Below are 26299 nucleotides of genomic sequence, written 5' to 3'. Positions count from 1 at the left end.
TTGTGGTGCCCATATTCACAAATACCTCTACCCATGTGAGTATCAGCAAATAGGTGTAGACATGAACACATGAATCGAGATATGTTATCTCAGATCATGTTTCATATGTTGTTCCAGACCAGTAATAGTAAAATAATAATTAATGTTTAAATTTTTTAATTAAAATGATATAATTTTTTCCTTTTCAAAATGGTACAATGAATGATGAAAATATATTCAGGACCATTGTTTCTGATATTGTTTCTCCTTTGTTGCGCTCAATGATACAATATATGCTATGTGAAAAAGTACATTAGTCAACTCCTTTCTAAAATTAAAACCGGTCGAACATGACATACGATAAAGTTTTATGGCATCATTTGTAGTCGACTAATCTAGTGAGACTAAAGTTTGGTTCTTTCTTGTTGACCAAGGAATACCGTTCCGGTTAATTCATAAAACTCGGTTCATAGACTTAACCAAGTCACGAGTCAGTATCATTGCAACCAGAGTTCTTGAGAAGATGGTCATGCTGAAAAGGATCATCTGTAATATGCACAGAGCTCAACCTTGGAGAATAATTCCATCCTGTCATTTGCTCCAAATCATGGTCATTAGGTCTCGTTTCGGATTCTTCGCGAAACTTCATGAAGAACATCGATGACCAGTAATCTTTCGCGAGGTTCTGCAGAAGTGTAATATCGTATTTAGATGCAAATTATATTCAGTCATACCAAGAGTGTGTTTGGGTATGCAGCTTAATGGAATGCTTATCATATCAAAGCTTATCGCCTTCTGAGAAGCACATTTAGCTCAAACCCTCAACTTTTTGGTCATTTTGGGATCTAGACCACCTCAATCTTGACATGCGACTTCCCAGGCCCATGAATATACTGAGCGTGTCACCCACCAGCTTAAATACCCCTGCAGTATTTTATTCCCCATAAAGGGGAGCCTTCCGCGACTTGAACCCGTGGCCTCAAGGATAAATAGTCACTTTACCCATGAGTCGCTACCATTAAGCTACTATGGGTTTGAGTCGTGGAAGACTCCCCTTTATGGGGAATAAAATACTGCAGGGTATTTAAGCTGGTGGGTGACACGCTCAGTATATTCATAGGCGTGGGAGGTCGTATGTCAGGACTGGGGTGTTACAACTAACGCCGCCTTGTTGGTTGCTTATTGAAATAAACCATAAAGAGCTTATAGAAAAGTCATAAGTTATTTTCATATATTATTCCAAACACATGCTAGGTGCTTGTATCATAAGATAAGCCTAAATAAGCTTTCTATGCCCTTCCAAGTGCCCAGAAATTCTATGAGGGGAGTCCCTTGAAATTTATTTAAACCTAAGGAACTTACATACCATTTTCAAGAGCTGTATAATCTCATTAAGTGCATTACGGAAGAGATCACGGCGTGCGAGATCAGAAGTTGTCAAAATTTCTTCTCTGCTTCTATGAGAAATGTTTACCTCCATTGCCGCACCTGTAAATATACATTATAGCAATTATTCGCCAAAAATATTCCATGATCGGAAGAAAAGCTTGCAGCAACATAATTTTCTAGAGTTAAATGTCACTTTAGTGCCTGAAAGGTTCGCGGCCAACCAACTTAGTCCCTAAAACATTGTGTCCACTAAATAAATCCATGAAAGATTCAAATGACTAACACATTAGTCCTCCATCACACTCCGTTGATTACCTATTTAACGGATGCTGATGTGTCATGTTAAACAGCCAACATGGACCTATGTTGCCAAAACTACTGCATTTCGATTACTTGCAAAATGATTGCCTTTCGATCTATGATGTCAAATGCTTGCGTTTTGGTTGGGATTGTCAAAACAACTGTGTTTCGTTGGTTAGGATGTCTGGATACGTGTCATTAGTATTTCACCATAGTGGCGCTTAGATTTGATGCAAACCCTCCTTAAAGTGCATAAACGGGGAAGAATATGTATTTGAGGATTTTAACCGTGAATACCTATCCTTAATAACAATAGCTGAATTACTTTGATAACACAATAACCGGAGATTTTTGAACAAAAGAAAAGGAATATGAGACAAATGGCAGCATGTAGATCATATAGATATGCTTGTAAGCGAAACAAACAGAAAAAAACAACGGTCACGTAGTAGTAGTGGTGAGGAAGAATTTGAAGAAGATGATGATATTAGCAGAGGGACCAAACAACAAATGAAACATTATGTTGAAAAGTTTATGTATATGACAGATGAGCTGATAACTGCATCAAACTCATCGACAGTGAGGGACGAAAAGAAGAGTTATTTCCCGAATTTAACAACAATGCATAGTTAGGGCATGGTGTTTTCTTCCGCAAACAATGGAGCATTATTGGGTTTCTTCCAAAACCGCATCAGGATGGCCTCCCCTAGAACGTTGATGGCCGGCAGTAGTGAGTAGCAACACAAAGAGGCTTGACATTTCATAGACATGATAGCTCGGATTAGGAAAGAGAGGAGAGGGAATCGCTGTCAGGAAGAGAGAAATTAGAGACGATAGACAGAGAAAAAACGCCGGAGACAATAGAGAGGGCACCTTCTCTTCGATTATGGATTCAAGCTTTTTTAAAATGAACCGAAAAAGTGCAGTCGTTTTGATAAGCTCAACCAAAACACAGGCTTTTGACAGAGTGGACCAAAAGACAGTCATTTTACGAGTAACCGAAATGCAGTCGTTTTGACAACACAGATCCATGCTGGCAATTTAACTTGACACGTCAGCATCCATTACATAGGTAAATGACAGAGTGTGACAGTGGACTAACGTCGTAGCCATTTGAATCTTTCAAGGATTTATTTGGTGGACACGATCTTTTAGGGACTAAGTTGGCTAGCCACGAATCTTTCGGATACTAAAGTGACATTTTACTCTTTTTCTATTAAGTTAAAACTACAGATACTTCAACTTATCATTCACTGAAAAAGCTACCGATGAAACATGCAACTATATAGAAGACAAATGGAAATAGCTAGTCATAATGGATGAAAAAAGGGAGCCACCAAAAACTAAAATTACAAACCTGCAACTACGTACTTCTCAATAATATGTCTCGCCATATAGATCCTTCTAACACAGTCACCTTCAGGTATTTTACTGAGCTCGTGTACTTCATCAAAGAAGTGCACACTCTCCCCAGCCAAGCAACTGTAAATATATGAAAAGCTAAAACAATATTACATTTTTGTTTAAACCAAGATCATTACTAATTTCTTTTTTGAATTTCTTCTTTACTTCTATTTTGATATTTAGGTCGAAAACTCCCGGTCCTTGTGCGAAAAAAAGACAAAGGATTCATTTATCTCAACCAAAGCTCATTGGTGCAGATTTGAAGTCTTTTATCCCCTATCAATGTATTAATAAGATAACCCGTTTCACACGAATCACTTATCCTAAGTCATTTCTTAGTTTAGTGAGTCTTACATGAAACGACAAATATGTGTCAACATACTCGAGTACAGAGACAGATGTCTAACCTATCAGCAAACGCCATAAAGGACTGTCGGAATCTCTTATTCAGGAGAAGTTTATCAAATGGTTCATTAGGATCTATCCTTGAAATCGGCTCATTCATTGCTAATACGCCACTGTCAGGTATGCCTAGAGCCTGGCTCATCGAGCGAAACTCTCTGGATTCCTTTCTCCTCAAGCTGATTTGCGAGAGCAGTGGTTGTGAACTTGATATCGAAAAGAAAGCCAGCACAAGTATGCTAGCCTTTACATAAACCAACATAAGATAGGAAGTAAATAAAGGATCCAGAAAGTAGTAATGTTTACCATTCCATAGTTATGCAACGGAAGAAGCAGTAGGAAAGCATACCACGACTAAAAGCAGAAATCGGGAGGCAACTTGAAGCCATGAGATATCGTCATGAATTTCATTCAGTATGTATGCTGTAACCCACACAGCTGACAGAATAAAAAAAGCAAAAGTTCAACTATTGATTGCGAAAATATCCAAGCTCAATTATAACAATAGTTAGAAAATAAGTGGATACGAATATCAGTATCTATATTCCCGCAAGCCACTTTTATATTAGATTAAATATTTGTTGCCGAATAAAGGGACTACGTAGTATAGAATCACTTTTCAGAAAGCAAACAAGTTCCCCAAGAACATTGGTTAAAGAATATGCACCGAAGAGCTAACTTTGACTTTTGCATCAGTTTTTTTTAACTTGAATGTTACTCATTTTTATAGGAAAAACATTTTCTGAAAATCTAAATTAATTATTGAAATCAACGACCTTAATGGCCTTGGAGAATTTGTTAGTAGGAGACTAGGAGCTTCAAAATAAATAAGGAAATAACGGTCTCTTGTAGAAGAAAAAGTGAGTGTACCTATGGACAAGGTCGATACAAGTATTCCCCGCCAGAGATCCTTGAGTTCATCAAATCTGAACTCTATATGACGAACAGAACCCGTAACTCCAACCAAAATGGCCACATACAATGCATGGAGGAATACGGCTGGGATAGTCCACTCGGCTCTCATGTGACAGCGATCGCTTAGAGGCTTCTTCATATGGATAACTAGATCATGAATGAATAGTATTACTAAAAATACATAAAGAGTAAAGAACCAAACAAAAGAGACAGAGCTAGGGAAGCCAGGGAGTGAGAATTCTGGTAACCATTGCGAGAAATTCCACAATGAAAAGGAATAATCAACTAAAATTCATGAAGCCCAGCAAGATTTTGAAAAGAATACGAGAGATAGAACAATGCAGTTCTACATCAATCAGCAAACTCTATGTAATAAAAAGTAGAGCACTAAGTGCATTAAAATTCAGATTCTTACTAGCAGCAGCGGCAATCCAAGGAAGTAGAATAAGCGGAAGAAAGAAATATGATCTGATTATCGGCAAACGCCTCCTGAAATATCAATCGAGAAGTAAAATTCAATACAGAAATGATAATGTATGGCTGAGCAGTGCACTAAGTACTAAAATAAAAAATTACAAAAAAACCAAAAATAAAACGTATGGCCAATAATGCCGACAAATAATCACAACAGTTAGAAATTCACAAGCCTCCATGAGTTCATGTGAATCATATTTTCACCAGTCAAAACCAATCAAATAAAGACAATCCTAGAACAATATATTCAACAGGTTATTTGCTATGTGTAGCGAAAAATACAGAGCAACTGCTATGAACTACGGATGATAAACTTAAGCTATCTTCCTCTCTCGAAAAATAGGACGGTGCTAATAACTCAATATTAAGTTGTCAATTAATAGTATCATAACCATTTTTACTTACTTGACAAAGATAAAATATAATTGGTAGGCTTGTGTTATGCGAGAGGTCAAAAGCAAACCGAACCCGAGTGGACCTTCACCCCAGACTGAAAATATAGAGAAACAGCACGGTTATGCTAACAAGTATTCACATGTAGTATATGTACTATATAAAGTATAAACCGGTCAAAAAAATGCCGAAAAGGAGAATAACCTGCCCATATATAGCATGACTGCCACCAATCCCTCTTCTTAATTTTGAAGAAATTATTTGAAATCTGCGTAAAAAATAAGTATAGGATATCTAAGCGAGGAAACATTCACTGAACAACAAAAATGGAATTTCTGTTTCGTTTTACTTGTCGGAGATGACAAATAAACATAAGAACTTTGTTTTCTATACCACAAGTGATAGATGAAGAATGAGGCTGGCAACAACTTGTATTACTGGTATCCAGAATCCGCTTCCTTTGGTACGAGGAACCTTATGAAATAGGAATGGAAATACAGACCATAACAGAAGCCTGAAATATAGAAGCCAACCAAAAGCACAAACATCAGAAAAACCCGAATTATAAATACACAAACAGACACATATATATTTGAAACAAATGATAGTATAAAATTAAGATAAAAAACAAACTAAACCACTCTACAATGAAATTACATGAATCTTCAAATAGAGAGGCCATCATAGTCCATCCACTTAATTAAGCACTTAGTCAATAAAATAAAGCTAAAAATAGCTTATTTTCATAAACTTCTCTGACACCTTGTTGAAATAAGCTAAAAGTAGATTATAAGAAGGTCATAACCTTAGTTGCCTAAGATAATCACTAAACCCAAATCAAACACCCCTTTTGGTTAAGGATCCTTCTTTTACCCTCTCCCTTAACTCAATAAGCAACTTAGAGAGAAAGAACAGTTTTTGATTCATGGGCATGATTGAAAACTAACTTACAAAATCAAAGAGTTAAAAGGGTATACAAATATGGTTAGAAGTTTTAATTTTATGCAATATATGAATAAATGAGAGTATAAGTTGTTAATCAACCCTCAAAATTAAATAAAGCATAGATATGAAGTTTCAACTTTCAAAGATTAATTTGGAACAATAATTATGACCCATTAATCATTAACACTTAGATGAATGAAAAAGATATATATATATATATATAGAATGAAAGAGAGAATGGAAAGAGAAACAGCTATGTAGTCGGTGGGGCAACCTCCTTCAACGGCACATTGAGCCATTCTCTTGTTTTCATGTCAATATGTTAAGACTTATGCAGATTCAGTATTCAGTTTCCGACAATGTACCATGTGTTTTTTTTTTGTCGTAGGGAGGCAATCCTGTCCGAGCCTGGAGACACGTGAGGTTAACTCTATCCCAGTGGACATTTTTTTCATCCACAAGACTCGAACTCGACCTTGCTTAAGAGAATCAAGCATGTACCACTTGAACTAAAAAAACTCGTTGGTATTGTAGCATGAGTTTGTGTTCTGTTTCTCGTTTTTTTCGAACTCCACTTTAGTCTTCCATTTCCACGTGCTTTTTTTTTTCCACACAACAACGCTTAGATTAAAAAGAATATGTTTTTGCAATTTTTAAAGGCAATAATTTTATAAATTATATGGTTTTCTCAGTGGTAAAAATCAAGTAGAATTGATAAGGATTTGTTAAGATTAAAACTTGACTCCAGTTCCAAATGAATTATAGTATTGTTTGAATTTGATTAGATTGAAGTTTGCGAACTATTCCATTTTACTTGTCAACTTGAATTGGTTTGATCCGTCAAAAGTTTACGAATTTATTTCAACATATTAACTCAATTGATTCACCTAGTTAATTAGAATATGATTATTTATTGGATATATGTATAAAATTAAATAATGTTTATATATATATATGTATAGATATACTTATATATACATGTATTTACTTATATATATATATATAGGAAATAACTTGTATGAGAATAATTGTTATTGTGATAAATAAAAATAATTAATAGTGACCATTAGATCTTATTTGAACGATCAATGTTAGAAAATAATGCACATGACTTTTTTAAAGACTAATAACTAACTTTTAATCCTAACCATCCATGTATAATTGTAAGATCTATATTTATTTTTCTCACAATTTTTATATGAGAATTATTTGCTCATAAATTTAATCAATTCAAACTGTATTTGACTCAAGTTCAACTCGCTTATTTAATTCAATTATGAATTATAACTATGTTTTTAAATACACAATACATTTTGATAACTTTCTTTTATAATAAATGAAGTTATTTTCATCTCTCACTTTTCTTTTTATAAAGAAGAAAAGATGTAGGAAAAAAGCTGAAAACTTGTTGAAAACATAATTCTTATTATACTACCACAAAAAATTCCCACCAAAGACCTTTATTTGCAAAAGGATGTTACATTAATTCATATACATTATTATTATATCAGAATTGAATTAATGTTTTTTTATCAGCAATGAAAACTTTATTAATCTAAAGATAAAATATTAGGAGAATAAATAGTACTTTTATCAACTGAATCCTTGAAATTAATAAAGAGAAAGACAAGTAGAATTGAATTAATGTTAAGTGTTACAAGTTGCTAGATGCATGAAACAACTAGAACCTTCAACAACAATGATTTGATCATAGGCTTCACTATTTTCTTTTCTTCCCACATTCCATGGCTTCCAATGAAAACCATTCAGAATCATGACATAGATGCTGCCACCAGAATAACACATCCTAATCCTTTTGCCTAAGGGCCAAAGCAAAACCATTTTTTCTGCAACCAAAACCATGCATATATTCATCATTATCTGTCTATGTGTTTACCTGACTTGCGAAAAATTGTGAATAACATGGCCGATGTAGCGTAATTGCGACATGCATGGTTGTGAAAACTCGTAAAACCACAACAGTATAACCGCAATTACAATTACGGGATACAATTTAAAACACTGATCATCATAATCACAATATTACGGTTATAATGTTGTTATTATGCTATTATTTTATGTGTACATTTGTAAAGTTTGGAAAGAATAGTTAAGGTAATTAAGTTACCTTTGAGGATTGTTTATTCAAATTATTTTGACCCTTGGTGCTGCGAGAATCATATCTTCTTTGTGAAGGAAATCTTCCAGATGCTGATGCAATTTTCTTCTCATCTCTTGCTTTGTTGAATATAATAGTGAATCCTTCAGCTGAAGCTGGATCATTCACATCCCAATCTCCAAATTTTGGTAGAGGCTTTCCTCCATCCACATCATACTGCAATACAATTCATATACATACACATATATATACATATATATATATATATATGCATGCATGCATGTTAATCATAGTAATATATGCAGCTAAAGTTCATTTCTGCAACCATTCATATATATGTATATGTATATGTATATATATGCATGCATGCATGTTAATCAAAGATTCAAAGTTTATACTACATATACAAGTACCATCTATAAAATCTAAAACAAGACCAAGAATAATTGATGGAAAACATAGTAATATATGTAGGTAAAGTTCATTTCTGCAACCATAATTACTGCAACATTTCATTGCTATTATATCAACAAATTAAAAACATGACCATAGTTTAAAAAATTGGAATGTAACAAAAGAATATTTTTTTTTAAAAAGAGAGTATAAATATTTAGAATGGACATAATAAAAAGCATGCATGCATGCATGCATGATAGTTAATATTATTGAGAAGAAGATCTTACCGAAGAAGCCATGAGATTGGATTTCTTTTTGTGTGTGATTATTCCAATATGGAGAATGAATATATACCAAAGAAGAGAAACAAGTTATTAATAAAGGGTTTGATATGAAAAGAAACAAGGTTGCAACGCAAAATAGCTGTTATTTAGTTTTCTGTTACTCTATTTTTATAGTATCTGTTGCAATTAATCTTATCCAAATTCTTATTATAATCTTTAACTTAATTCATAAAAGTTGAAGAAATTATTTTACCTAACTTGGTGCTAGAAAATCTCATGTTATTATTTGATAATGTTTTAAATTTATTTGTCAATTATATTATTGTTTTGATGTTTGTTGCAAATTATATTGGAGGACTGAAAAAAAATTGTAAAATAATTGTTGAAAGCTATGCTGATAAATTTTGTTTGTAGAGCAAAATAATGCAACCAATACAAAATATGATTAGCAAAAGTTTGATAGTAATCAACAATAAGATGTTGGTCTAGTGGTATAAGACTCCGTTAGATCTTCAAAATGATCAAAAGATCAAGGGTTCGATTTTTGTTAACGACACTTATTGAAAGATGCAGTTACACACCCAAAAAGAATTAGTTATTTATCAAAATGTGAGAAAATATCATTGATAGTATCCAAAAAAGGTTTGATAGTAGAACGTTGGACAAAGTATAAAACTTGAAGCTCAATTAAACAAACAAGGAATATTTTACTAATCATAAAATTGTAAGTAGTTCAAAAATTCAAGCTTCCCTCTATGTAACTATAGTCTAGGAAATCTTTAACTAGATCTTGTAAGTTATTAAAGAAATGATTGATTTATTGGTTGGTTGAAGAGATTATAGTGGTGTATGTATCAAACTAATGCTTGGAATCTAAATATTTTAATGAACATTGGAAAAAAATAAGAGCTTTGTGGATGTCATGCATAGTAGTTTAAGATCACAAAGAATTGATTGTGCAAGAGAGTTTTTTCTTATGGAGAATCATTTGGTAACCTTTCTTAGATATATGATGATACTAATATATAATACTAATACACTTGAATCACTAACGGGTATTAGTTCAAGTGGTACATGTTTGATTCCCCTTAAGTAAGGTTTTGGGTTCGAGTCTTGTGAACGGAGAAAATACTCGCTGGGAGAGTTAATCCCATATACTTGTGAATATTTCCGGCTTGGACAGAATTACCTCGAGTGCGAGGATACATGTAGAAAACAAAAAAAATACACTTGAATCACAATGCCACTAAAATATGACTATAAATTATTCATGGCAATCATGATCCTACTATACATACTCAGTTTTTTATACATAATTTACTTGTTATTTTTAATTTTAATTTATTTTCCAAAATATTTATTTAGTTTCTTAAACGAATATTCTTTTAGAATCTGTCAATCTAGTTAATGATCAACAAATAAAATAAGATGGGGTGTAATTATTAAATAAGTTTTGTATGAAGTGTTTGATTTAATTTTTTTTATATAACCAATGATATCTCTTTATTCTTTGGGAAATAACTAATTCATTTTGGGATGCATGACCAACCCTCCTAACAAGCGTTCTCAAGAATCGAACTTTTAACTTTTTTAGTTTATTTGGGTTCAATAACCCCTTACATTACTAGATGAAGGCCGCTGAGATGGAGTGTGATTATACAAACTTAACCTTTAAAGTTTAATTTAATTGTAACAAACACCCTTTTATGTCAAAAGTTACACTCACCATTAGTGTAATATTAATATTTCACTTAAGGGAAGGTGGATATAATGAGGAGAGATTAATCAATTTCTAAAACAAACTATACTCACCATAATTAAATCAATAATAATACAGAATTTATAGATTGGTGTCTATATCATAAACTTAGAATCGTGCTACATTTTTATTATGCTAACAAATGACAAAATTTCATGTCCATATTTTCTACCTACCACACCCCTTCTATATTGAAACAGTTGAAGACCAATACAATGGAGGGAATTAGCTAAAAAAAAAAAACAAGAGTAATTACTCATTTTAGTCTCATGTTTTTCGACCTTACTAACGTGGTTCTTCAAAAATTGAAAAACCCAAAATGGTCCCTAAAAATTTTAAATGTAGGTCAAATTAGTCATTTTTGGGGTCAAATTAGTCTCTACCAAGTGTTTTAAAACATGCTAAAAATGACTAATTTGACCCACATTTGAAATTTTTGTAGATCATCTTGGATTTTTTCAATTTTTGAGGAACCAAACTGGTAAGGTCGAAAAACTTGAGGGGCTGAAATGGGTATTTACTCTAAAAATAATAATAATAATAATAAAGGCTATCAAAAAAATGAGCCCAAACATTGAGGACTAGAATCTCTGAATTCCTAATATGTGATTGCAGAGAAGACTAAAGAAAAGCAAAAAGAGTGCAATTTTGTAGCTATAATACAAGTTGTTGAAGATGCATGACATTTCAGATAGTAGAATTTGATCACAGCTTTTTTTCTATAAGATTGTTGCTAATAGCCATAGATGCAAGATGAGGAAATAACCAATGACTCCTAGTCTAGCTCTTGGAGCACTCATTAGAACTCTACCACCAGATACCCTGCACACAGAAATTCAACAACAATTTAAGAGAGTGTTCCATAAAGCTCAGAATTGTAATTGTAAAAAAGTTAGTGTTTTCAGTTTTTAATGATGAAAAAATAGACATTGAATTTAAAATACTCAAAAATATTTTCATTTGAAGTAGTGAAACTTAATTAAAGGAAACTATTAACATTAGTATGATAAACAAGCAAATACTAAATTTTCATCAAAAATATGATTGCTGTTGAATACATTAGTGACCTCTCAACAACAATAACAACAATCAAACCTTTATCATCCCACTAGGTGGGGCCGGTTACATGGATCGAACGATGCCATAATGCTCTATCATAAATCATGTTTATCGACAATTAGTGACCTCTCATGCTAAATATTTCCAGCAGTTGGGCACTAAATTTCATTTTTGACATATTAGTCAGTCAGTGTGAGTAATTCAGTGTTGAATCATTTTCATGCTAAAATGAATTTTGAAACAGTCTTTCAATCTGTTTACTCCTAGGAAGATGTCGGTATGAGTAAGTTGATATATTACTAGGACCTTATCATTTGTTCCCCCTAGCTGCACCATTTTCAATAGCGCTTTCATTTAAGGCTGTCCTAATCATGAATCTTAAGCATCTTCTAAGTGTTTAGTATAATGGGATATTTTCTTGAGCTTCTGTTTTGTGTTTATAGCCGACCCTACCTAAAGGGACTAAGACTTGGTTCTTGTTGTTTTTCTGTTTGGTTTGGGGGTAAACTAGGAGGAAATTTTGGGCACATGCTCACAGATCACCACATGTGACTAGCAAAAGCAATCAGTGCGGTAAGTAAGGCTGCTCTAACCTATTCGTTTCGCGTTTTACTTTCGTAATCGAGGAGGAAAGTCCCAGCACTAGAAAGATAAAGAAGAGCGTTTGATCTACTAATAGCGGTAGCGGCATAAGAACAGCAACTATACTGGCAATTGCTTCAACCTAAGCAAGACGCATTAACATTGGTCTACAGCCTTGGTTCGGTTTCATGGTATTGGATCACCGCTGGGAGAGATAGAAGGATATGGTGCAAGCTATTGTGTGACGGATTGTGATATAGAACAAGGATATGCAAGATGGGTACAATTTTCCAGGGCCAAATGAAAAATATAACTTTTAAATGAATGTTTAATCCATGGAAAGTCCTTCCTTAAATTTTAAGTATGTGCCCAACATAGCCAAAGTTGTACCAGTTAACAACATCATGGCATTGGTTAAGAACATGAGATTCTATGACAAAATATCATCTTAAGGATTTACATCTTATGCTTCACAAATTTCAATGTATAAGGCCATGTATTTTTACTACGTAAGTTTATGACTGCCATTTAATACACGTTAAAATGCGGAAACAAGCAATATTCCTTCTTTACCATTCTTATATATAATTATATATATATATATATATGGAGAGAGAGACAGTTGAAATAGCAAATTTACCAGATTCCATCAACCCGATCTGCAATGAGCTTTCCTTGTTTCGGTATAAATCCGGAAGTGTTTAGAGACTTGAATGCATGACCTGCAAAGTAATCTAGATTTAAGTCTTCAAGCTGTCAAATTAAGCAACTCACATTAATGAGGAACTTATATTTACCTTTATCATCATCATCAGTATATGCACTGTTAATTAAATGAGCAGACTCAACATTGATATCAAGTGCAAGATGATCGGCAGATCCTTTTCGCATACTTCGCGCATGGGCAGCTGATGGGACAGGAGGTACTGCTTTCTTGCCAAGTGGTGCCTGCACATAGAAGGAAAATATTTACATATATGCATTCCCCTTAGGAGAAGTATTTTAACTTTGACCATATAACATCGTAATAACAGATAAAACAAGAGCTGATGAACTAAAAAACAAGCCGAATTTCAATTACGTAGAAAGGAAAATAAACCCCTCAAACAAACTCCTAGTTCATCAGCTTTCAGTTCAAGAAAAAAAAATTAAAGCTCAGAAGCAGAAATGTCTATCTGTCGTATCTCCCAAAGCAATTACTTCACAAACACAAAGGCAAGTGTCAACTGTGAAAAGAACTTGAAACCATCAATATTACAACACACGACAACAACAATAACAACAACTACGAAGCCTTTTCATACTAGGTAGGGTTGGCTACATGGATCATATGATGCCATAATGTTTTGTTATAAATCATGTACATAAACAAACTGATTATCTTCAAATCCTTCTTAATAGTTTAGCCTGTAATTTTTCTTGGTATTCCCCCTTCCTTTGGTGATTGCGTTACCATCCATCTAGTCTACTACCCTTATCAGGTCTTCTACACGTCTTCCCACACATGCCCAAAACACCAAAGACTTTCTACAATTTTTCTACAATAGATGTTACAATAACTTTCTCTAATGCATTCATTCCTCATTCTATCAAGTCTAGTGTGTTAGTTCACCCAACACAATATTCTAAATTAAGAAAGAAAAAACACATGAATGTATGGATTTTAAAACCAGAAATCAGAACCCGGGGCAAAAATAGCACCCTACTTAGTGGAATAGAAACTGGACCGAAAACTTGAAGTAAAGAGACTTCAATTAGATACTCTTTCTGTTTACTGTAAACAATATCATATAATAGGCTGTACAGATATCTCTACCAAATTGTTAAAAATCTGTTCAGATGGAGCATGTTGAAGATCAATTTTCTTTTCATACGATAGGCTGTATAGATTAAGTGAGCAGTCATATGGTTAATCAGATAAAGCACCACAGGTGAACTTTTAGATTAAACTCGAGTGCACGCCAGAGTCAGAAACTTAGACAGTGAAAGTTCATTGTCTACTATAACGTTAAACCCTGGACTCGATGAGAACGTTTATGAATCATTGGCTAAACACTGAAACTTGAAATAACTTGCAGAGTCAACACTGATATCGAATCAAGTAAGGAACAATATTAGAAAACTATATTAAAATATATCACCTCTTCAACTTCCGTTATCTCAGACCCAGCAGGTAATAATGGTGCTTCAAATATACTCCTTTCCTGGACAATCTCTGGCTGAGACGCCCTTTCATGAAGTGAATCTTCAAGTAATTTAGCCTTGGTCATTAATTCATCAATCACCTTCTGTCTTCCAACTAACTCAACACCAAGTTCTTGGGCTTTAGATTTTGAATTTTCAGATTCTAAAAGAATGGTCATGATATGCTTTTCCAGTGCTGGTATTAGTTCCTTCATACCCATAGATTTTCTATCTACAACCCAATCACTGGCTCCTGCAACATCCATTACTTTTTTTAAAGCAAAGGTGAGTTCAGACAATTCATTCTTGACCATCTTTGACTCTTCCCAGTTTCTATTTAGTTGTTTCACTTCCTCCTTGAGATCCTGAATTACAAGAACATTAGTTTTGAGTGTCGATTGCAGCTTTTCTTTATCATGAGACAAAGAGTCGAGTGTTGATTGTAGCTCTTCTTTATCATGAGATAAAGAGTATATTTGATGTTGCAACCTAGTAACGCTATCAATAATATAAAAGAGCTTCTTTGCAGGGTTTGAAGTATGTGGCTCAATATCATCTCCAGACTCTGCAATAGGGGTTTTGATCCTATCTATCTTGTCAAAGAGATCTCTCGTCTGCGATGCTGAAAGAAGGAAACCTCCTGCCTCTGGAAAAAAAAAATCACTTCATAAACAAGCAAATCAACAAGTGCAAGTTAAACTGAATCGAATATGGTTAAATCAAGAAAAATTTCAACATTATTTTACCTTGATCTTTTGCCAACAAAGTACTGTGCAGTGATGAAACCTCCACCTCTTTCTCCTTCAATTTTTCCTCTAAGGCGTGATAACCCTCTAAGTTATTCCTAAGTTCACTGCAATCATTTTGCAGTAACTGAATATCAGACTCCAATTGCAAAACTCTGTTTTTATGTAAGTCTCTTTCATCCGTGACCAATTCAAAAGCATCTGTTGCTTCTTTCAATTTATTCCTAAGCTCACTGCAATCATTTTGCAGTAATTGAATATCAGACTCCAGTTGCAAAACTCTATTTTTATGCACGTCCCTTTCATCCGTGACCAATTCAAAAGCATCTGTTGTTTCTTTCAATTTATTCCTAATCTCACTGCAATCGTCTTGCAGTATTTGAATATCAGACTCCAGTTGCAAAACTCTACTTTTATTTAAGTCTCTTTCATCCGTGACCAATTCAAAAGCACCTGTTGTTTCTTTTAATTTACTCTGCAAATCTTCAATCGTTGCAGCTTCCTGCCCGCTTCTAGATTCGAACTGTCTAATCAAAGTCTGAGCTTTCTTAGAAGCAGTTTTCAACTTTTCTGTGGTTTCCACGTAGTTGCTGTTCTTTTGAAGCTCTGATTGTGCATCTACTTCCGGGTTTAATTTTTCAATCTGCAAGTCACTGGTAGCATCAGTGCATGCAGATAGCAACAAACTAATATTGTTCTCTAACGTGGCAATAACATTTTCCTTTTCTTCTTTTAACTTCTCTGAGATGCTTGTTTTATCTTTCATTACTTCTACATCCTCAACTATAGTCATTATGGTGGTCTCTGTTTCCAGTAGTTTTTCACGGAGAGGAGAAATAACCTCATCAAGAGAATCAGAAAATTCATCAAACTTATCTGCAATGTATTTGTTTCTCAACTGAAACCCTTTCACAACCTTTCCAACTGATGAGATTAAGGTGTTAATATCAGTGCCATCAATCTCTCTGTTGTCAAATTCAACTTCAAAATTTTCAAAGCCATCCAAGAATGCTTTTCTCACAAGTGCATCTTCCTGGAACAAACATCACATATCAAATTAAAGGCATACCCAAAAAGCACCAAAAGATAGCTGGATAGATAGAGATAGATAGATTATAGATACATAATATACAGAGATATATACATAGCTATATACAGATAGATATAAATATATAAATATTTACAGATAGAGCTAAGGTAGAGATATAGAGATAGAAAGGTGGGGTAGAGATAGCGATATAAGGAGATATAGAAAGAGATAGAGATGGAGATATATAGATATAGATATATATATGTAGATATATAGATATAGACATAAATATAAGTATAGAGATAAATATCTAGATATAGATATAAGAGATATATGTATACATAAAGAAATATAGAGATAGATAGATGGAGAGATAGAGATAGAGTTAAATAGAGAGATGGATAGAGATAGATGGAGATAGAGAGATAGAGATATAGATATAGATAACGATGGAGATAGATGATATATATATAGAAATAGATATAGATATAGATATAGATGATAGATAGAGAGATAAAAAGCAAGATTTAATCATGTTTCCAATTATATTATAAATGGATGCATATCTCTGACTGGTCAGAAGATTCAGGTGGCATATATATCAGTTTTGATTATTGAATGCACAACATGAGGAAATAATAAAGACCAAAAGAGAATAGTAACATCATTACCTTCATCATAGCGTCTCCTTCGGAACCCTTAGCAGTCATGGGAACAATGTGGTCTCCTATTTTGTTCAGAATAAGACTCATATCTTTCAGAGTCTCAAATTTCCTCTCAAAGCATTGTTTTACTCTGGGGAATAGGGCATTGTCTTCCATAACTACATGAAGATCAGTAAGGATCCCAATGAGCTCTACAGACTTATTTTCCAAGCTGCCATTCTTTCCAGCTAACTCATCCATGCATGATTTTAATTTAAAACCAAGTGAAGATATTTCCTCTTTCGCAATTTTATCTGCATCCTCTAGGGCAGAAATATCATCTTGTGCCTTCAGCAATGCATCTTCCAGTGATTGAACAGTTGCATTGGCCTCTTCCAATTTGGTAGCATGGCTCGCAGCTTCATCTTGCAGCTTCTTCAATTCAATTTCCATGTCGGTCTTGAAAACTTGGTCGGCGTTATGTTTTTCAGTCAATGAACTGACATTACTCTCAAGCTGTGATAGTTTATCTTCTAGATCCTTTATGGTCATGTTCGCCTCTGCAAGTTCGCTTGAATGTCTGGCTGCTTCTTCTTTAGCTCTCTCTAACTCTGTCTCTGCAGCAAGTCTACCAACTTGAGCCTGCTCTTTCTCATTGGAGAGAACAGAAATATCTTTTTCCGCCTGTGACAAGGCATCTTCAAGTAACTTGGTAGAACCATTAACTTCATCAAACTTTTCATTGACTTTCTGCAACTCTTCCTTGGCTCTTGCTTTCTCGTGTTCTAACTCTGTCTTTTCTTCAGAGAGTCGAGAAACACTGTCCTCTGAAGAAGATAATCCTTGTTCAAGGGATTTTACGGTTGCCTGGGCTTCTGCTAATTTGGATTCAAGTATACCAGCTTCCTCCGTTATCAACTGCAACTCTTGCTCTACATGTACCTTAGCATTCTGGCATTCACTGACAAAACCAGCAAGCCACTTTACCTTTTCTACAGGTTCACCAAAAACTGGATCAGAAGGAAGAACGATACCATCAACACACTCCACCACTCTTTGTAACATGTTATTGCTATCCATCAAGAACTGCTCAAACTGATTCCTTTCCTTTTCAATTTCCACAAGGTCAGCCTCCAATTTCGGGATGCTTTCAACATCATGAGATAATCTATCGATCTGGTCTCTGTATTCAGAAACTGCTGATTCTTGCTTCTGCAAATCAAACTTCAACTGCTTAATCTCTGTGTTCTTTTCGTTTATAAGACCTTTTAGATTGTCTCTATCTTGAACCAGCCCCTTCCCTTTCTTAACTGCCATGGACAACTTATCCCTCAGCATGGAAGACTTCTCTTCTGATCGTTCAAGATCTTTTAACAGAGAACTCCTTTCTTCTTTCAGTGCTATAACTTCCTCCGATACCACTTTCAACTCATTTGACAGCTTATTTACATCTCCTCTAATAAGCATATCTTCTTCATGTATATCCTCATATAGCATCAATCCAATATCTCTAACATACAACAGACTTTGGATCGTTTCAAACACCTCAGCATCAACATAAGATGCTCTAGAGAAGTGAGCACTCTGTCCTTTTATAGCTTGAGAGCATAAATCGATTATCATAGAAGTACTGGAAGGGGTTTGATCAATTCCTTCATCTTCCAGGTTTACGCCAGCAAGATCCACCAACGTTTTTATTATCTGATCCTTCTCCAAGGAAAGCTGATGGTTATTGCCAGAAAGCTCTTCAAAATCATACATCAAAACAGTTAATTCTGATTGAAGGTATTCCTTTTCCTGTAATTCCAACAAAAGCGAAATACTAAAGCGATCAATATAGTTGCGGGATGCTTCCTTGACTGCAGAAATTTCTTCCTGCAGACTATACATATTATCCCTGGCTGTATGAAAAGCATCCCTTAGCCAAATCATTTGTGATTCCAAATCTGATGATGAGATAGGTTCTGGTAAATCTGACAGAGATAGAGCATCCTTCAAGTTGCATAACACCAGGAAGGAACCCTTAAGCATATTTCTGTCCTCCAGAATCCATCTTAGTTTCTCTGGTATATCAGATATTTCAGGCTGATCAAGTTCAGTGTGAGACAATATCTCTTCTATTTGTTCTAAGTTTTTATTACTTTGCAGTAATGAACTCTGCAGGGATGCAACCATATTCTCACTCCGGGCCAACTCCTCTTTAGTAAGCTCAGCAGCTTCTAGTGCAACTTTCATCTCCTGTAATTCGGTCAAGCATTTCTCAAGCTCTCTGGATTTATCAGCCAGAAAATTCTTTAGCGAGTCTCGCTGTTGTACCAATGCCTTTCCTTTTGTCACAGCCATACTAAGCTTTTCTTTGGTATTAGTAGTTTTAACCTTTTCCTGCTCAAGTTCTGTTTTCATATTTCCAATTTCAGTATTTAATGACACTATCGTTGCGCTTTCCTTATCAAGCTCTTCCACAAGTTTCCGATTTTCATCTTCTAACCGAGCCAGCTTTTCAGCCAATTCTTCTTCCTTTCTTTTGAGCTCCAGTAACCCGCCACATGCATCAACAAGTATGTTTCCATTTCCATGCTCTCTAGTATCCAAACCAACCTCAGAGAAAGTTTGCCCAAGTTGATAAATATCAGAAAGAAACTGATTATACTTTTCAATTAAAAGCATTGTGCCTTCCTCAACAGAAACTACTTTCCCACGTAGAGTACTATCCAACAATTGCTCCTGATTAACAACTGTCGCAAGAGAGAATATTGTCTTATCTATTGCAATCTCAATATTGCGATCCTTTTCAAGCTGAGCTTCTGATGAAATGTGAAAACTCTCATTGGATGCCGTCAACTGAGCAATTTTTGTATTAAGATCCTCTATCTCACGGTCCTTCATAGAAAGAAGTTCGTGAAGATTACCTATAGTAGCCTCACTCTTTGGCCGTTCTTCTGAAGCAGTTTTCACAAACTCCAAACATTCTTTTACCATCTTTAATGGAACATCAGCTACATCCCTAACTTCAGCTTCATCCAGCGATGACTGTTTACCAGTCAGAGCCTTTAGCTCACAATGAAGATCAAACACTCCTTGGGCAAATGCTCCTCTTTCTTCCTACACAACGAAACAAATTAAAAAATTCAGTAATTGATAATAAACTTGACCACAGCTAGCTGAAAAACTAGTCTTAGGGCTCACTTGTTTAGGCTTAAAAATGATTCTACAAAAGTGGTTTTGACCGGCCACTTAAGAGAAGTTGAAAATACACTGTAAGGAGTCCCACGTGGAATGAAAAAGAAATCTTAATGTGGCACTTAAACCAATGAAGCCACATTGAATGAAAAAGTATGTTCAATATGGTATAAGTCATGAGGCCACATTGAGTGAAAAAGTGAGCTCAATGTGATACTTAAGCCATAGGCTCTCGACTCTCCTACCTAATGGACTAGCCTTTTGAGTCGTCCTTTCATCAGGGTTGTAAGTCCTACTATATAGCTTTTTTAATCAAAATAATCACATTTATTTAAGTTGTATAAAAGTGATTCGGCAAAAGTGAATTTGGGAAGTCACCTGATACTTGTTTCTAGTTGGTACGGGTACGAAGTACGCAGTATGTTACCCTGTCAAATACCGGTAAGTTAGGGGTATACTTAGTTGAGTACATTTGGTAAGCTCTTTATACATATATTATTACCATTAACTATTAATTATAAATAATTAATATATTTTAAAATATCTTATTTAAATTTTCTTTGATCTAATTCCATGATGTTGATCACTAGGGTTTCTATAGCTCCTTACACAACGGTTTCTACTGCTTCTTCTAGTGAATTTTAAGATTTTTTTCTTCTATGTTGTAACTCATTCATGTAGGCGAGTGCGCATCACCAATTACTCTTCCTTTCTTTAACTTAAATTGTAACTGAAAATCTGGTTCGTTGATTATAGGAAACTAATTTGCAAAAGAACCACGAATTGGTATCCAAGAGTCAATTCACAGCTCTCTACCAAAGTTAGTTCTTTCTTTAACTTAAAATTCAGTTTTCTTCAGCTTAGGCTTTTTTTGTAAAAAAAAAGCCTAACCAAACAAATATGCAAGAGTCATAAGCGATTCTTTCATTAAAATAATCACTTTTATTGATGAAAAAAACCTAAGCAAATTGTTCCTTCAAAGTATAAACCACAACCTGATACTCCTGCACAATACTTTCTTTCTCAGCAACAACCTTCTCCAACATAAGGCGCAATTGTTCAAGCTCGCCATTGAAGAAAGTGAAACCATCTCCAACCCCTTCAAGCTGATGCATAACTTCATCATCACCTTCAACTTTGGCTTCTTCATTTTCTTCATTCTCTACCTCATCAGATGCATCCACAAACAAATTATCCTCTGTAGATTTTACATCTTCAGCAACAGCAACAGGGTCTTCCCAAACGGCATCGTTTTGATCAACATGCTCAATTATCTGAAACACTCACTCACATTAATCAATATAAATCAAAATCAAAATCAAAACTTGGCATTGACCCATTTTTCATTACAATTGGTAATTGTTAAGTACCTGATTCGTTGCAACATTAACGTCTTCTTCAATGGTAGATTCGGTAATAACCTCATTTGATTTGGTGTGCACAATTTCATGACCTGGATCCAAATCAGGCTCTGAAATCTGGTCTGTTACGTTACTCTCAGACATTAAACAGTATTCGGATCTGCAATTTCAATCAAATCACATTAAATCAATACAATCCAAAAAGAATAGAAAGGAATTGAAACCCTAAATCGAAAGATTTGATTTTTTGGGTTAGAGAGTGTGATGAACAAATCTGGAAACAAGAAAATGAATACCAAGTAACCTGAAAAAATTTCGTACCGTTATACGTGTGAAGTTGGGATGGTAAGAGAAAGGTAAAAAAAAAAAAGAAAATTAGAGAAAAAGATGTATGCAATTTTGTATCATACATTATTCATATTTAATTTTAGTATCGACTTTTCAACAAAATTTAATCTAATTGAATAATAAATGATATATATAAATATTTATATTCACAATCTACACTAACAATATTTGAGATTATTTAATTTTTCTAATAAAAATAAGAGAAAAATAGACAGTGTAAGGATGTTTTTTACATTATTACTATATTATCTACATTCATTTTGAACCAACGTTGACTTTTAAATAAAAGTAAACAATGCAAATGATTGATAGATTATACACTGAATATATATAAATTTTTATTATGTCAATTTATACATTTATACTCTAAAGAGTGAATTTTCAATTTTGTGATTATGAGTATTAAAAATAGGTAATATAAATGAAAATAGTTTTGGATATAAAAAGAAAGTGATCCATAATTTAGCTAAAAAAATAATTAATTTAACCCAATACCAGATAAATATATGTACACTTTTGAGAAGAAAGAAAATAGATTTTTATTAAAAAGAATACAGAAAAGGGAGATTTTTTTTAATGGATTGAGTTACTTATTGCTAAGGTAAAATGGTATACAGAAACATTATAACAACAAGTAGCCGTTGACTCTGTCTATAATGAAAGTGAAGATAGAGATCAGATATTCTAATTTTTTATTTCGAACCAATCAAATTTTAATAAATAATATAAAAATATCATTTTTAATTTTTAAATTTTTGTTATACATGTGTCAATATTTAATTAATATAGGATAAAAAATGTAATATATGTCAGAAAGAGAGATGATATTTGATTCCGAATAGTTAAACATGTGACCATGTTACACTTTGTTTGCATTAAATTGTATCTCACTTTTCATTTATACTTAGTTGTTATCTCACTTTCCTAAAGTGTCCCCCACGCAATTATGCATTAAATTAAGGGGAACATGTCTCTTCTATATCTTATTTATGGGTTTATTAGAAGAAAAAAATTTATTAATAAACTTTTAATTTAAATATATTTTTTCAATTTCCCATGAAGTGTATACCAAATGTGTTCTACAAATCAAGACAACATTGGAATTAGGTGCATTGATTCTATGAAATTTATACTTGATTCAATAATACATATGTATTATTAGTATAAATATTTATATAAAATCAGTATCATTCATTTGTATTACTTTTTAGAAAAGTAAATAATAATAAAAAATAGATGATTTATAATACATTGACATTATATAAAACTCTTATATTATCAAATATGAGTATATATATTTTTCTCAATACAGAAAAAAGGAAAAATAAAATAGAAAACCAAATCAAACGCTTTTCATAATATGAAAAATATAATTTTCCGAAAATATTCTCTTTTCTCTTTCCTGAATAATATTCTCACCACCCTTCTTATTATTCTCATTTCACAATTATGGTTGTCATTTTGAGGTACAACATTAAACAAGTGTTACAAACTTACAATCACTAACTATTGCCTAATCATCTTTAGTGTACCATCACTGCCAGTATTGTCACTATTATCGTCGTCATCGACTTTATAACCATCTCATAGTTTCCATTTGTTAGGAAAGACAATCACATACCTTAAAAGTGATTAGTTTCTTATCCAAAAAGTGATTAATGTACAATCACTTACATTGTCATCATCCTATTTGTACATTTTTTGTTACTTATTATTTGTTAAAAGATCGAGTCGAGGCTCCTACTTCAAGGACTCAATATACACACTCTTACCACTATTGTCGGAGAGGCTGTTTCCAGGATTAGTGAACCTGTCGTTGCGACTCGCCCTCCTTAAATTAGGTACTCGTAATACATTAGAAAAAGTGCATCTGGGTGATCTTTAGGTAGCTTGTTGATATAGAGGTAGAAACGCCACAAATCTTCCTTTGAAACTGTTTCAACATCAACAACATCTTCATCACAAGTTAGCACCCATAGATCCTCTGAGTTAACTCTCCTTAAGCTACCGCGGCAAAAAGGACAAGACTGCGATCGTGTGTTCCTACATGTTGAAAATACCATCACAACCGTGTTCGAATGATAAACCAATTGCATATAAATTTGTCAGGTTAAACTATACTTCACCAACAAGGCATTCGTCTAGTGGTATAAGGCTTCACTATATCCCCAGAAAGACCAAAAAGGTCAAGGGTTCGATTCCTGGGAACGATACTTGTTGGGAGGGCCCCGAAAAAGATTAGTTCCTTACCCATAGGATTTTCAGCAATGTGAATACTTACCACTTGCGGTAGCATCTGATACACATGTTATGACAGCAATTCGGCAAAACCATTTTGGTGCAAGGCTCTAAGCAAATACCACACTCATCTTCTCTTTGCAAATCAACATTGTTTAGTTTCACATCTCCTTCAATCATCATCATCATCTTCTTCTTCTTACCATGACTTGAACCTTCTTCTATGCTAGAGTGTTCTTCTTCGGAAATGTCGAACTTCTCCAAGCTACCATGAAGGCGCTGAAGAGATGGCAATATAACGGCTAAAGTTCAATTTTCGATGACATAAAACAACGTAAAAACAATCAGTCATGGCAACCATAAATGATTATACAAAAAATTTAAGGAAAAAAGTGATTTTTTGCAAGTGAAGCATTCACTCACCATAGAAGTCACCAATTGTAGCCTTTCTTCCATGAGTGCTTATTATTGATCTACCATCATTGTGTACCTTTGGTAAAAAATAAGAGACCAACAAAAGAAAAATATGTATCATTTATAAGTTCATGTGTTTGAAATAAGCTTTTTTGAGATAAGCTAAAAAAAGCTTATAGGAAGGTCATAAACTTATCTTATAAGCTTATTGAAATAAGCTCTCTATAAACTCTTCCAAAGGGCCCCTAAACAAATCATTTCCCAATACAAACTTGCTTTTCTTTATTCCTGAAGACACTAACCGACTTTGCCTATAATCCAATAGTCTAATATCTATGCATTGTCAGTTTAAAGATCTATACACAGTTAATACATCGTCCACTTAAACATGAATGGTGGACGATACAATGACAGTGTATAAAACCCATACACTGTCGGCGTATACAGTTTTTTCTCATAATTTATGAGCATTTGCCAATCTATTCAAAACAGAAAAGTAAAGTACAACACCAAAGTTCTTGAACCAAAATCTAACAATGAAATTGAACACTCTCACCTTGTATATCAATATGTGGAAGAGGTTGAGATATCTGTGTAGAAGAAAGCCTGCACAAGAACAATCCATCCATTGTAATAGTAATAGAAAGAAAGGAGCCAATTGATTGTAAACCAATTTCATTTGAAGAAGTGTGCCACCTTTTCCTCTTGGAATTGCAGCAGCCCTATAAAACAAAAACAAAAATATAATCAAATTGATACAGCTTTGACGCATCGTTAAGGTTGTTGTTTAGTGACCATGAGGTCACGTATTCAAATCCTGGAAACAACATCTTCACTTTTGGAGGTAAGGTTGCGTACATCTACCATCCACAGACCCCTACTAAATGGGAGACTCGTGCACTAGGCCGCCCTTTTTTTTATGACCTTTATTCCACTTATGAGTAACTAATTCAATGAACATGTATATATGTTGATTATGTCCCTATTAACAAATTATCTGACTTAGAAAACAACATAAGGTCAATTAATCAATAATTATCTGACTAGACAGTAGTATAAGGCTCCATTAAATTCTCGTAAAAGTCAATTATTCGATTCTAAAGAGCTACACTTCTTGTAAGAAGCAATCACGCAATCCGAAAATGTAGTAATTCGTTGTACCAAAAGAATCAATAATTATCACAAGACCCTTCATGAACAATTACCTATGTACTAAAAAATACATAAAAATCAACAATTAACTGAAGACCCTTTATTCCCATGTTTTCACAGAACCAAAAAAATTCATAAATATTAAAAAATAAAGTTACTAAATTGATAAGAGAAAATAAAAGGGCAATGAAAAAAAAACTGAAAACTCACAAAACATTAGCATGCTGTATATCATCTTCAAGTAGTTTAAGAGAATCCTGATAAGGTAACCTTGAAATTTGGCATGCCATCATTTCCATATATTTTTCACTCTTCTTTGTCTTATACACTTTATACAAAAGCTGAAGCACAAAAACTTTACAAAACAAAGAGAAAAATAATGAGATAACAGAAAAAAAATGTTCCTTTTATGAATAATTGAGTAAATGGGTATGATGGGGTTTGTAAAGTTGATAAATTTTTGAAGAAGGGTTATTATCCTAACTGATAAGGGAAGAAATGAAGAAGAGAAGAAAAAAGGGGTTAGCTTTTAGAATGTTTTTGTGTTCAAAGATTCAAACTTTGGGTTTTGGTTTAGGTGTTGAAGTGGGTGAGGTAAGGAA

At 33.8% G+C, this 26299-nt stretch overlaps 4 protein-coding genes across 6 annotated transcripts; all 4 read right to left on the bottom strand.

The window, feature by feature from the left end:
* LOC109344148 (regulator of G-protein signaling 1) lies at window positions 258-6560 on the bottom strand. Its single transcript, XM_019582787.1, has 11 exons — window positions 6424-6560; window positions 5650-5770; window positions 5461-5524; window positions 5269-5353; window positions 4805-4878; window positions 4345-4536; window positions 3824-3912; window positions 3480-3718; window positions 3026-3150; window positions 1346-1467; window positions 258-664 (listed from the first exon to the last, which is right to left on the bottom strand). Exons 1-11 carry the CDS (start codon window positions 6498-6500, stop codon window positions 464-466), a joined length of 1389 nt encoding a protein of 462 aa, XP_019438332.1. The 5' UTR covers window positions 6501-6560; the 3' UTR covers window positions 258-463.
* LOC109342638 (RPM1-interacting protein 4-like) lies at window positions 7904-9160 on the bottom strand. The gene is made up of 3 exons (XM_019580582.1): window positions 9004-9160; window positions 8330-8536; window positions 7904-8048 (listed from the first exon to the last, which is right to left on the bottom strand). The coding sequence occupies exons 1-3, from the start codon at window positions 9013-9015 to the stop codon at window positions 8022-8024; spliced, it is 246 nt and encodes an 81-aa protein (XP_019436127.1). The 5' UTR covers window positions 9016-9160; the 3' UTR covers window positions 7904-8021.
* Window positions 11283-21886, bottom strand: LOC109344147 (centromere-associated protein E). Of its 3 annotated transcripts, none has more exons than XM_019582786.1 (9): window positions 21867-21886; window positions 21555-21705; window positions 21180-21458; window positions 17032-20106; window positions 15331-16363; window positions 14542-15230; window positions 13198-13348; window positions 13041-13122; window positions 11283-11581 (listed from the first exon to the last, which is right to left on the bottom strand). In XM_019582786.1, exons 2-9 carry the CDS (start codon window positions 21687-21689, stop codon window positions 11479-11481), a joined length of 5547 nt encoding a protein of 1848 aa, XP_019438331.1. In that variant the 5' UTR covers window positions 21690-21705; window positions 21867-21886; the 3' UTR covers window positions 11283-11478. The 3 variants fall into 3 exon arrangements, with proteins under 3 accessions (XP_019438331.1, XP_019438330.1, XP_019438329.1); XM_019582785.1 differs by having other exon boundaries at window positions 21842-21874; XM_019582784.1 differs by lacking the exon at window positions 21867-21886 and having other exon boundaries at window positions 21555-21834.
* LOC109344146 (helicase-like transcription factor) lies at window positions 23576-26299 on the bottom strand. The gene is made up of 5 exons (XM_019582782.1): window positions 25908-26299; window positions 25102-25267; window positions 24555-24621; window positions 24175-24433; window positions 23576-23936 (listed from the first exon to the last, which is right to left on the bottom strand). Exons 1-5 carry the CDS (start codon window positions 25994-25996, stop codon window positions 23726-23728), a joined length of 792 nt encoding a protein of 263 aa, XP_019438327.1. The 5' UTR covers window positions 25997-26299; the 3' UTR covers window positions 23576-23725.

The sequence above is a fragment of the Lupinus angustifolius genome, chromosome LG03, assembly GCF_001865875.1.
Source record: "Lupinus angustifolius cultivar Tanjil chromosome LG03, LupAngTanjil_v1.0, whole genome shotgun sequence".
NCBI classification, from domain to species: domain Eukaryota; kingdom Viridiplantae; phylum Streptophyta; class Magnoliopsida; order Fabales; family Fabaceae; genus Lupinus; species Lupinus angustifolius.
Note: the sequence above shows the minus strand (reverse complement) of the source record. Positions and strands in the feature narration are given on the sequence as shown.